Source organism: Vigna umbellata, chromosome 7, assembly GCF_029865625.1.
Source record: "Vigna umbellata cultivar VRB3 chromosome 7, Vumbellata_1.0, whole genome shotgun sequence".
NCBI classification, from domain to species: domain Eukaryota; kingdom Viridiplantae; phylum Streptophyta; class Magnoliopsida; order Fabales; family Fabaceae; genus Vigna; species Vigna umbellata.
Window position 1 is genome coordinate 1993381 of NC_142171.1, and position 13027 is coordinate 2006407.

General features: G+C 43.9%; 2 protein-coding genes across 2 annotated transcripts; both read left to right on the forward strand.

The window, feature by feature from the left end:
- Positions 1-4052: 4052 nt before the first annotated feature.
- On the forward strand, positions 4053-4550 carry LOC148194932 (uncharacterized). Its single transcript, XM_088094394.1, has one exon. The coding sequence runs from the start codon at positions 4053-4055 to the stop codon at positions 4548-4550; it is 498 nt and encodes a 165-aa protein (XP_087950520.1).
- A 561-nt stretch (positions 4551-5111) lies between these two features.
- On the forward strand, positions 5112-5975 carry LOC124836257 (uncharacterized). Its single transcript, XM_088094396.1, has one exon. It carries the CDS (start codon positions 5112-5114, stop codon positions 5973-5975), a length of 864 nt encoding a protein of 287 aa, XP_087950522.1.
- The last annotated feature ends 7052 nt before the right edge of the window (positions 5976-13027 follow it).

The window sequence follows — 13027 nt, forward strand, 5'->3', positions numbered from 1 at the left end:
GCCTCACAAGTCCTCGATCTCCCTTGGCTTCACAAGTGCTTTCCCTTTCTTGGCCTCACAGGTACTCGGCATTCCTTGGCCTCACAGGTACTCAGCATTCCTTGGCATCGCATGTATTCGACCTTCCTTAGCCTCAAAGGTGCTCATCTAATCTCTGGCCTTAAAGGTGTTTTGCCTTCCTTAGCCTCACAAGTACTCGACCTTCCTTATTCTTGTAAGTTCTTAACCTTCCTTAGCTTCATAGGTACTTGGCCTTATAGGTGTTTGACCTTCCTTGGCCTCCTAAGTACTTGACCTTCCATGGCCTCGCAGGTACTCCACCTTCCTTGGCCTTGCAGGTACTCGACTATCGAGTAACTACTACTAGTATCATGTATCATAAATTGATAGCTAGCTACTATTTTACTGAAGATCTTCACATGCCTTCCAATTATAAGAAGATTGGGCGTTGATGTACTATACACAACCTATACAACCTCGTTACAAGTTCCTACCTGGCCACAAGTCGGCTCGATGCTACCTGGCCACAAGCTGACTTATTCATAATTGGTCACATGCCAGCTTGTTCCTACCCAACCATAAATTGGCATGTTCCTGCACGACCACAAGCCGACATGTTTCTTCATGGCTATAACCTGCTTTGTCTTACATTCTTTAGCTTAGCACATTCTAAATCAGACAAATGACTCATGAGGTAAATGGGTCACTAGCCCATCTAGGCCCATATAGATGATGGCTCACAAACCCATAGTTATCCTATAAATAGTATAGTCATCGAGGTAAATAATTTACGTTCACATTTACAACATTGATTATTATATGATGTATCTGACTAACTTGGATGTCAGAGTGACTTTTGTAGGCACACCATCATTCATCCCTATAGGACGAGTACCGAGACGAGGGAGGGAGAATACTTGATGCATTGAAGGTTCAAGAAGTTTGTGGAGCTCATCTTCTTAGGGTATACTCATCTTTGTAAGTACAAAACCTTTTATAAGAAAGAAAATGTTAGATAATATAAGGTGCAAAGAAATAGGTTTTGATTCATCAGTCTATGATAATATAATAGATGTGTCAGCGATTAAATATATGGTGTAGATGAATACAATTCTTCTTATTTGAATATTTATGGTTTTAGTAAATGTGTGTTAAAAGTAAAGCTTGATAAAATTATGAAAGAAGAATTTATTGTAGTATGATTGTGTTTATACTTTGTAGGATGTTAAAATATATTTTTGTTGATAACATTAATAAAGTGCATTCATTCTATGTTGAAGTGAATGTACTGTGGTTTGTTTGAGGTATTAGTGAATGTGGGAGATTTTGAGGTTTACCAAAATAGGTAGAGTGTTTTAAACTAATAGTCTTTTAGAATTTAGAATTGTAAGCCAATAATAATTTTGGGATAAAGTAAAATATAGGCTAATCCTTGAGATGTCGTATTGATGTCGTTCAGAGTTTTTAGTGGTATTTGGAGGATTATATAATTATTTGAGTGCATGAACCTTGAGAGAAAGTGTTAGAATATGTTTAAAATCATAAGATATGTGTTTTGTAGTGTCTTTAAGTTACGTGGTTTTGCTGGGCGCAATTTTGGACTATTGGGTGCCGCTATAACAGTAAGACACTGTCACGAAATCATTTTGGGTGCTATAGAATGATGTTGGGCGCTAGTATAATAGGTGTTGGGCGTTCGACACCACAATATATTTCTAGTCTGAGAAGTTTCGAAAAAACTACAATTTCTGCTTCATTCATCGTTGAATCATACTCAAATTTTGACAGATTATTCATAACATATGGTTCTTTAGTTTGATCGTTGGGATTTTTTATTGGAGGTCTGTAGTTAGAAAAATATGTCATATATGATTGCTCCATTTTAGATTGGTGATGATAATTCTGTATTTAAAAATTGTTGCAATTGTGTGCTAGGTTAGAGGCTTTCAGTGTCTTCTAAATTATATATTCATTGTAATGTTTTTATGATGTGAGTGTAAGTTATGTGGTTGGTTAATAATATATACTATGAAATGAGAGTTGACCCTGAGGGGCATCTAGGAGTAGATCCTAAGGAGGTTTTGGGAGTTGACCCTGTGGGGGCTTTTGGACCTGACCCTGAGGGAGATCTAGGAGCTAACCCTGAGAGGCTTTAGGAACTAACCTATGGATTCCAGTTGTGGTATCTGGGAGAGCAACAGGGAGTGATGGACTTGACGTAGTTTTACGGTAGGTAAATCTCATCGAAGAAGCTCTATGATACATGTTTTATTTATTAAATAAATTTTGAAGTGTAAAACATTTATTTGATGAAATAAATGAAAACTTAATCTTCAATATTATTTTTTATTGGTGCAAAATAAATGTTTTTAAAATTACAAAAAATGTTATATGTAACGTGCTTGATTTTTCCTAGGTTATTATTATTTTCAATTCCATTTTTTTATTATTTACAATTAATATTTGTTAATAGTTAGTTATGTAGAATTTAAAGTTAATTTATATTATGTTTATTATATTGAATAATTGGGTGTTACAACGTGCTTGATTTTTCCTAGGTTATTATTATTTTCAATTCCATTTTTTTATTATTTACAATTAATATTTGTTAATAGTTAGTTATGTAGAATTTAAAGTTAATTTATATTATATTTATTATATTGAATAATTGGGTGTTACAACGTGCTTGATTTTTCCTAGGTTATTATTATTTTCAATTCCATTTTTTTATTATTTACAATTAATATTTGTTAATAGTTAGTTATGTAGAATTTAAAGTTAATTTATATTATGTTTATTATATTGAATAATTGGGTGTTACAACGTGCTTGATTTTTCCTAGGTTATTATTATTTTCAATTCCATTTTTTTATTATTTACAATTAATATTTGTTAATAGTTAGTTATGTAGAATTTAAAGTTAATTTATATTATATTTATTATATTGAATAATTGGGTGTTACAACGTGCTTGATTTTTCCTAGGTTATTATTATTTTCAATTCCATTTTTTTATTATTTACAATTAATATTTGTTAATAGTTAGTTATGTAGAATTTAAAGTTAATTTATATTATGTTTATTATATTGAATAATGAATAAGTATAAATATTGCTAGTTTAATGTATTAATAGAGTTTAAGGGTGTTTGGCCTCTAATAAATATACTAAGACTTTGGAAAGTTAGTATTTTAAGTGTTATGCTGAAAATTTTGTTATACGTGTTCATTAAGATATCTTTAGTTTTTTTTATTGAGATTTAATACATTATTTTATGTAATACTTGTATGGTAGGTTACCTGAACTAATCGACAGCATACGGTCGTCCTTAAACGATCGTCCACTTAATAGGTTACCTGAACCAATCGACAACATACGGTCAGGTTACCTAAACCAATCGACAGCATACGATCGTCCTTAAACGATCTTCCACTTAATAAAAGGAGCGATCGTTTAGGAACATCCTAGGCTGGCCTCCGCCACCCTTGACGTCAACCATCGCAAGCGATCGTTATCTAACGATCGTCTATTGATCGTAAGCGATCGTTATATAACGATCGTCTGTTGATTGAACTAAAAGGGCGGTCATCTTAATCTTGAGAGAACGATTGAATGTATCCGATTATAACGCCGCGAATCATGGAGTTAACTGACCCAGTATTAAGCACGACTTAACAGTTATATTTTCCTTGAACCAACCGGATTTTAAGGTAAACGGTTCACCTTAATTATTAAGATAAATATGCAACACTCGTGATTTGATCAAGCAACTGCAGACACAGATCGAGGCGCAGGCGCAAACTATAAGGGAACAGCAAGAGATTCAAGGCAAGCAAGCCGCGGAGCTGGCAGCGTTGAGGGCACAACGTCCTCCGCCGGAAGTGTCGGCATCCAACCGGCAAGATGATAATGAAGGAAGACACCATGGAGGACCATCCGAACCTGCCGGCGGAGGAAGGAAGGGGCCAACTTATGTGCGCCTCACTAATTTGCTTCCGTTCACGGAGGCCATCATGCAAGCTCATATGCCGGAAACCCCCCCCCCCCCCCCCCAATGCTAGAACGCTATGATGGCTCCACCGATCCCGATAACCATCTCCGCAACTTTATTGATGACATGGCATTCTACACGGATAATGACCCCGTCATTTGGAGAGCTTTCTCATTATCCCTGAAAGATGAGGCACTCGAGTGGTACCGCACTCTCCCTCAAAATTCAGTAGATTGCTTCGCCACCGTTGAGACCCTTTTTCGGAAACAGTACGCTACTAACAAAAGACCGGAGATGACTCCGGCTGAGCTCGTAAATACTAAGCAAGGGAAGGATGAAACCCTAAAGGCTTTCATGCAAAGATACAACGAGACGGCCAGGCGCGTGAAAGACGTAAACCATACCTTCATTATCAGCAATCTCCCTTCGTGTTTAACACCGGGGTATTTTGCGGAACAGTTGTACGCTGACCCTCCAAAATCTATGGAGGAGCTCCAATCTACGATTGCGAAATTCATCCGAATTGAGGACCTCAGAAATTCTAGGAAGAAGCAACAATAAGACAACTCAAATCAGGAGGCTAAGAAGGCCCCAAAGCGACCGGCCAATGACTTTAAGGCAGATGGACCACCCCGAAAAGAAACAGGGTGGATATCTAAGTACGATCGTTACACATCTCTTAACGCGCCTAGGACAAAGGTGCTCGAAGAGGCTTTGCACGTCGAACTCCTAACCGTTCGACGAAAAGCCACCCCGAAGAATGCGGACAATAGTAAGGCATGTCGCCTGCACATGAACCACGGCCATGATACAGAAGAGTGTCACATGGTGAAAGATGAGTTGGAAAGACTCATCCGAGCAGGTTACCTCCAAAACTATGTCAAAGAAACAACAGCCACCAGAGCGACGACTCCCCACCGAAAGGAGTCCTCCCGATGAAGTCCCGAACGATCACCTCCCAGGGACGACCGGCGCCGAAGGCGATCCCGCAGCCAACCCAGGCGTTCAGAGAGAGAGAGGTCGGTCCGAGGCCGAATCGACACCATATCCGGTGGCTTCGCCGGAGGGGGGGCGTCAGCTTCCGCCAGGAAGCGACATTTGAGACACCTAAAGTCGGTTAACATGGTAGATCGGCAACTTCGATCTATACCCGATATCACATTCACTGACGCAAATTTCCACGCGCCCGACCCTGATCATGATGACCCTATGGTCGTCACGGTCGAAATAGCTCGATACGATGTCAGCAAGGTCCTCGTCGATCAGGGTAGTTCGGCCAACATCTTATACTGGTCCACCTTCAAAAAGATGGACTTATCCGAGGATCTAATAGCCCCTTTTAACGAACAAATTGTAGGCTTCTCGGGGGAAAGAGTCGATACACGAGGGTACCTCGACCTACGAACCCGACTCGGAAAATGCCGGGATGCCCCAAAGCTTCGAGTTAGGTTCCTATTGGTCGAGGCCAATACTTCGTACAATGCTTTAATAGGCCGACCTTGCTTGAATGCATTCGGAGCCATTGTGTCCACCCCTCACCTGGCCATGAAATTCCCCGCCGAGCGCGGTACCATCTGTACTGTCAGGGCCGATCAACGAACGGCTCGCCAGTGTTACGTAGCAGGACTTAAAGTCATACCATTCTTGCCAGCTCGGAGGGCAAGAGGAGTCGAAACAGCGGCGATCGACTTAGACCCCAGAACCAATATAGACGAACGTCTCCATCCCCAAGGATATATCAAACCCTTCCTGCTGGGAGCGGACGCGTCCAAAACCACGAACATCGATGGGAGCCTTATTCTACACGATAAACAGGATCTGACACGTATGCTCCGAACCAATGCTGACCTGTTCGCGTGGGTGGCCGCCGATATGCCGGGGATCCACCCCAACGTAATGGCACATAAGTTGTCGATCTTCAGGGAGGCACGCCCGGTCGTGCAAAAGAAACGACGCTTCGGAGAGGACAAACGTGATGCCATTTAGGTTGAGGTCACGAAGCTGAGGAACGCCCAGTTCATCAGGGAGATCACCTACGCCACGTGGTTGTCGAACGTAGTCATGGTCAAAAAGTCTAACGGTCAATGGCGAATGTGTGTGGACTTCACCGACCTCAACAAGGCGTGCCCTAAGGATTCGTATCCTTTGCCTAGCATCGATCGGTTGGTAGATGGAGCGTTCGGTCATGTGGTACTCACTTTTCTCGATGCGTACTCGGGGTACAACCAAATCCCCATGTACGAGCCAGATCAGAGCAAAACAGCTTTTATTACCGAACGCGCTAATTACTGTTACGAGGTAATGCCGTTCGGCCTGAAGAATGCAGGCGCCACATATTAACGCCTCATGGATAGAGTTTTCCATCATCAAATCGGACGATGCATGGATGTCTACGTCGACGACATGGTTATCCGGAGCCAATCTATGAAGCAACATCTAAAGGATTTGGCAGAAGTGTTCCTCCATATCAGGAGGTATGGCATGCGACTAAACCCTTCCAAATGTACCTTCGGAGTGCCGGCTGGAAAGTTCTTAGGGTTCATGTTAACATGCAGAGGCATCGAGGCCAACCTCGACAAATGCAAAGCTGTGCTCGACATGAAAAGCCCGCAAACCCTTAAGGAGGTACAACGTTTGGTTGGTCGGCTCACAGCCTTATCCCGTTTCATTCCAAAGCTAGCCGAACACATCAGGCCCATCCTGAAGAACATGACGAAAGGCACCACCCAGCATTGGGACGATGACTGTGAAACAGCCTTCAACGTTGTCAAACACGTTCTTACCAGCCCTCCGATCATGGCGAGACCGGTCGCTGGATACGACTTGCAGTTATACATCGCAGCATCCCATCACGCTGTTAGTGCTGCTTTGGTGCAGGAGACCCCCTCCCTTAAGCTAATATACATTGTCAGCCGTACATTGCAGAGAGCCGAAGAACGATACTCCCAAATTGAGAAGGTGGCACTGGCCCTGCTCACAGCCTCGCGTCGACTACGACCTTACTTTCAAAGTCATCAGGTGGTTGTTCGTACTAATCACCCGATCGCCAATATCCTCCGCAAACCTGATTTAGCCGGACGGATGGTCTCGTGGTCGGTGGAACTCTCAGAGTTTGGACTCCGTTACGAGCCTCGGGGCTCCATTAAGGGTCAGCATTAAGCAGATTTTGCAGCCGAGCTCACACCCGTATCCGACGATTCGACACCAAAGTGGCTCCTCAACGTGGACGGCTCCTCGGACAAAAGGGGGGAGGGGCTGGTATCTTCCTGGAAGGACCAAATGGTCTAGTCGTGGAGCAGGCCATCACATTTAGATTTCCATCCAGCAACAACCAAGCCGAGTATGAAGCTTTGATTGCTGGTTTAACCCTGGCCAAGGAACTCGCGGTCGCTCGTCTAGAGTGTCGAATGGACTCACAATTGGTGGTCGGGCATATGAACGGGACGTACCAGGTTAAAGATAATCAATTGCTGCGTTACTTCCATAAAGCTAGCGCCCTACTTCAGGATTTCACCGAGGTCGACATTATCCATATACCTTGGGAGTAGAACATGAGAGCATATCTCCTATCCAAATTAACTCACTCCAAGGAGCGAGCACAACTGTCTTCAATCATCAAAATGACGTTCGACCACCCGGTCGTGGAGGCTTTCGCCACCGATGTTCCGACACCGACGACAGATTGGAAGCAGGAAGTCAAGGATCTGATGATGAAGCAGGAGCGAGGGGAAAAAATTATCGCGTGTGATTCAAAGCGCATCGCACGTTTTTTGTACATAGGTGACGACCTCTATCGATGCGGCCACACTACCTCTCTGTTGAAATGCATAACAGTGGAAGAAGCTGACTACGTCTTACGCGAACTTCACACCGGAATCTGCGGTTCTCATTCGGGCAAGCGTACGCTCAGAGCGCGCGTTCTTCGCGCAGGATATTACTGGCCAACGATCGATCAAGATTGCGAGACGTTCGTCAAAAAGTGTATCTCCTGCCAAGCCCACGATCAAGTTGCCCACATCCCTCCCGAAGAGTTACATAGCATCATCTCTCTGTGGCCGTTCTCAATGGGGAGTCGACATAGTCTGACCATTACCCTTAGCCAAAGCACAGAACAAATTCCTCCTAGTCGCCGTCGATTACTTCACCAAGTGGATCGAGGCCGAACCCCTATCTATTATCAGCGCCCAACGAGTACAGAAGTTCATCTAGCATTTAATCTATCGATTTGGTCTCCCACAAAAGATCATCACTGACAACGGTCGACAGTTCGTTGAGCGCAAGTTAGAGGAATTTCTCAGCAATCTGGGCATTAAACACATAACCAGCTCAGTGGAACATCCGCAAACGAACGGACAAGCGGAGGCCGCGAATAAAGCTATACTCATTGAATTGAGGAAACGACTCGGCGAAGCCAAAGGTTTATGGGTGGAAGAACTACCCGAAGTCTTATGGGCGTACAGATGCACCCCACACGGCTCCACCGGGGACACTCCATTCAACTTGACTTACGGCACTGATGTCATGCTCCCAGTCGAGGTCGGAGAGCCATCGCTACGACGACACATCACCAATCTAACACTTAATGATGAACAGTTGCGGATGAATCTCGACACCCTGCCCGAGCGTCGAGAAGTCGCCATCGTTCGTGCTGAAGCTCAAAAGAGAATGCTCTCCCGCCGCTATAACACTAAGGTAAAACCCCGAGCGTTCAAAAACGGCGATCTGGTGTGGCGGAAACGGGGGGCAACCAGAGTAAATCGAGCACACGGAAAGTTAGCGACGCTCTGGGAGGGGCCATTCCGCATCGTTGAGGACCTAATGAATGGGGCATACCGTCTCCAGCTCCTAAATGGACAACCTGTTCCCAACACGTGGAATGCTACTCACCTCAAATATTATTTTAGTTGATATTCCTTTATATTCATGATACATTATTCATCTCAATTCCAAACAATGATATCTTTTTTATTATTATTTCATTGTCTTTTCTCATCTGTCGAGTCCCAGGTTTAGACCCCCTAATTTCATTCGACATGTTACATAGTCGCCCTCAAGCAACACACTCAAAGCAAATGCTCGACCGGATGCAAGTTCCCCTAGAACACATCCGTACCTAGGTGACTTGGGATATAATTCGCACTGGTAGATGTTCTCCCTCGAATACCCAGTTACGTATGGGATACACGCCACACTGGTAGATGTTCTCCCTCGAATACCCAGTTACGTATGGGATACACTCCCTCTGGTAGATGTTCTCCCTCGAACACCTTGTTAAGTATGGGATACACTCCCCCTGGTAGATGTTCACCCTCAAACATCCAGCACATTCGAGCTAAACGATCGCTCATAAACCCTGTCCGCGAATAACTCAAGTCAACAGGCAACAATCTTATCATACAACGCGAGCATAAATTCAACATAGTATAAAAGCTCAATATTCAGAATCATAAAGTTCCAGTCAACACATACGTTCAAACACATAAATATTCTGATCCCTAATCTATTACAATGTTACGCGATCCGACAGCAGCATCTCCGGCCGTTTCCACAGCCGGTTCATCCACGGCGGTCCCCTCATTAGGCTCGTCAGCAACGATCGCCTCTTCATATGTACCCTCTTCGGCCTCCAGAAAGGCATCTACCGGAATTTCACTTAGAGGCTTCAATTGACCCTCATACACGTCCTTACGTACGTCGAACGTCATCCCCTCGGTCGACACCTCAAGCAGATGTACGACCTGCCTCAGAGCCTTCTGAAAGCCCCGGGTATGTTCAACCACTATAGCTTCCTTCATTTCCTCCATTATCTCCTTGTCCTCGACCGTCTCCGTCCGCAAATCATTCCTCTCCTTGGTCAACGCCGCCACCATCTTCCTCGCCTATTCCAGCTCGCTCGACACTTGATCACGCTCCTTTTTCAAAGCCAGGCCGGCGGCCCGGGCATTAGTCAGCAGCACTTCAGCCTCTCTCAGTAATTGCTCCGACCGTTTCTGCTCTTGGTCGCAGATGGTGTGAACCTCAGTAAGTTCCTTCAACTGTGTCCGCGCCTTCTCCAGCTCAACCCGCAATACACCTCTATCAGAGGCATATGTAATGTGCCAAGCTAGCATTTGTGTCCGACTCACCATTTCCAACATGACATCGGCCATTTGTTGCTCGGTCATATTCTCTACCACCCTCTTCTCCAAGTTATCCAGATTAAACTCGACCTTATGACTCAGGGTGAAGGAGGGACCCCATACGCCGTTAGGGAGGGGACGCTCTATCTCATCTGCAGTCTCCTTCCTCTTCTTCGACACAGCGCCACTAGTGTCGACCGCTTTGCCTCTCCTTTTTCGCACCAATGGCTGCTCTTTGACGACCGTTGCTTCATCAGTCGAAACCGATAGCACAACCGGACCAGTTGGTTGGGCTTGCGTAAGTTTGGATGAAGACCCTGGACGGTCATCTTCCACCTTCTCGGTGTCGATGGTTTGAAACCAGTTTCGGACACTTCCTTTTCTCCCCATTATCTCTGCGAAACAAAGGTCACTCCAGAACAGTCAACAACAACAAGGCAACAGATAAAAATAACAAGAAGAGAAACATATCAAATACCCTCGAATCGGCATCATCGTGCTCAAGGCAGTTTATGAGCCGACGGGAAGAAAAGAGGCGTGGCAACGCCGTCAACACATTCAGAGCCTCTAACTCTTCGATCGTCATTTTATCCTCAGCCCACGAGGTGAACCTCAGCGGATCCTGCGTCCAGTACAGTGGGAATTTGGGGTTTCCCTCTCCATCAAAAAAGTGCCTCCGCCCAGAGTCGAGGATCGACACTTTAAAAAATTTATCTTTAAAGCCCATATATGACTGCAAATAAAGCTCTAAAAGAGCATTACCCGGCTTGGAAATCAGCGACACCTAACCCTTCTTTGCAACCGGTCGACACCTAAAAAAGTACAAAAACAAGGCCACAGTCGGCCTAATCGCCAAGGCCCGACATAGCACAGCAAACGCCTGCATGTACCCCCAACCGTTGGGATGCAATTGACTGGGCGCGACATTTAGGGTCCTCAACACATCCATTTGGAAGCTTGTGAAGGGCAATCTCAGGTACAGATCATAAAACGGTGAAGCGTAACAATAAAAGAACTCGGAGCCATTCTCCCTCCCGTGGAACACTCTTTCATCCTCCCGACAAGCCACCAATTTCACACACGATTTATACCCTAGGGTTCTCAAAATACAACTATTTTCTACCTAGTCTGCTAACACTGCCCTACTCCTAAACAGACTACTAAATTCGTTAACTTCACGCGCCGCCCAGTCATAATCGCCACCACAACCCGGAAACGTTACACGCTCCTCTGGACCTTCACTCCACACGTTTCCATAAAAAAACGCGCTCTCACCATAAGGAACAGTGGTGATTTTAGAATATTCTGCCGTCGACAACGGCCCCGGGAAGTCAGCCCCAGCGCTCTGCCCTTTTTCTTCCATCATCGACAGTAAGCACACTAATATGGAGAAAGGGTTAAGATTTACCTGACAGATTGGTATGGCAACAGCGTCGATTATGTAGGAAGGCAGATTCCACCCACACCACCAACAGGAGAACAGTCACCGGCGCAATCTACTTTTCGTTTTTGAACCAAGAATGGCAGACTCCTCTCATTCTCTTTTGTCTTAAAGAAGCCAGGGGGACAGACCGCTCTACGCCGTAGGATCAATTCAATCTAACGGCTTTGATTTCATGACTTTTCACTTACCCCAGAGGCGGGAAACCCTAAAACCTGACACCAAAATGGTGCGTAGCGCTTCTCCCATAACGGTACAATTATCGTCCTACAGTAAACTCACAGAACCCAACCATGCTCGTCTACTCGGACTCGGGGGGCATTATGTATGGTAGGTTACCTGAACCAATCGACAGCATACAGTCGTCCTTAAACGATCGTCCACTTAATAGGTTACCTGAACCAATCGACAACATACGGTCAGGTTACCTGAACCAATCGACAGCATACGGTCGTCCTTAACCGATCGTCCACTTAATAAAAGGAGAGATCATTTAGGAACATCCTAGGTTGGCCTCCGCCACCCTTGACATCGACCATCGCAAGCGATCGTTATCTAACGATCGTCTATTGATCGTAAGCGATCGTTATCTAACGATCGTCTGTTGATCGAACTAAAAGGGTGGTCATCTTAATTCTGAGAGAACGGTTGAATGTATCCGATTATAACGCCGCGAATCACGGAGTTAACTGACCCAGTATTAAGCACAACTTAACAGTTATATTTTCCAGGTCAGATCCTCAACCAACCGGATTTTAAGGTAAACGGTTCACCTTAATTACTAAGATAAATATGCAAAGAGAAGATGAAGAAAAGGAGGTTTTTTCCCCTGGAGAAATAAATTAGGAAAGAAAATAATATCTTCTTCTTCTTTTGAACTAAGAATAGTTAGATTGATCCTTTTTTCTGACTTGAGCGTCGGAGTGCCTTCGCAGGTACCCAGCCCATCTTCTCTCGAAGAGCTTTCTATAAGAAGGAGGCGCGACGGCCATAGTGTCACGGGAAGGAGCGGAGGTGATTCATCCCGCACGTATCTCGGCCTACACAATTCTACTGAAACAATACTCTTCCAAACTTTGAAAATGTATGTCATTTTTAAACTTTATATTAAAACTATTAGAGGTTGTATCAACAACAAAAATATTGAATTTCGAATAGTTTGGTTCAACCGTTTAGGAGGAGTAATAATTTTTTATTCATTAGTTAATATATAATTTATAATCTACATTCATATATTTTATTTAATTTTGGTTTATTGTATTTGCGTTGATCTTACAATACACATTTGATTATGGAGCTTTTGTGTCACCACTTTTCCTTCGTGTCATCTGTCAAAATTTTGTAAAATATTACAAATGATTATTACAATTTATGTACTATTAAATTATACTAAAAATGAATATTTTTGAATGAGATATGGTTAAACCTTCGATAAAGGAAGAAGAAAAAGAAGAAGAGATTGATATGCATAAAAAAAA

Coding starts and splice junctions, on each gene's coding strand:
- LOC148194932 (XM_088094394.1), top strand. CDS start 4,053: ATGCTAGAACGCTATGATGGCTCCACCGATCCCGATAACCATCTCCGC.
- LOC124836257 (XM_088094396.1), top strand. CDS start 5,112: ATGGTAGATCGGCAACTTCGATCTATACCCGATATCACATTCACTGAC.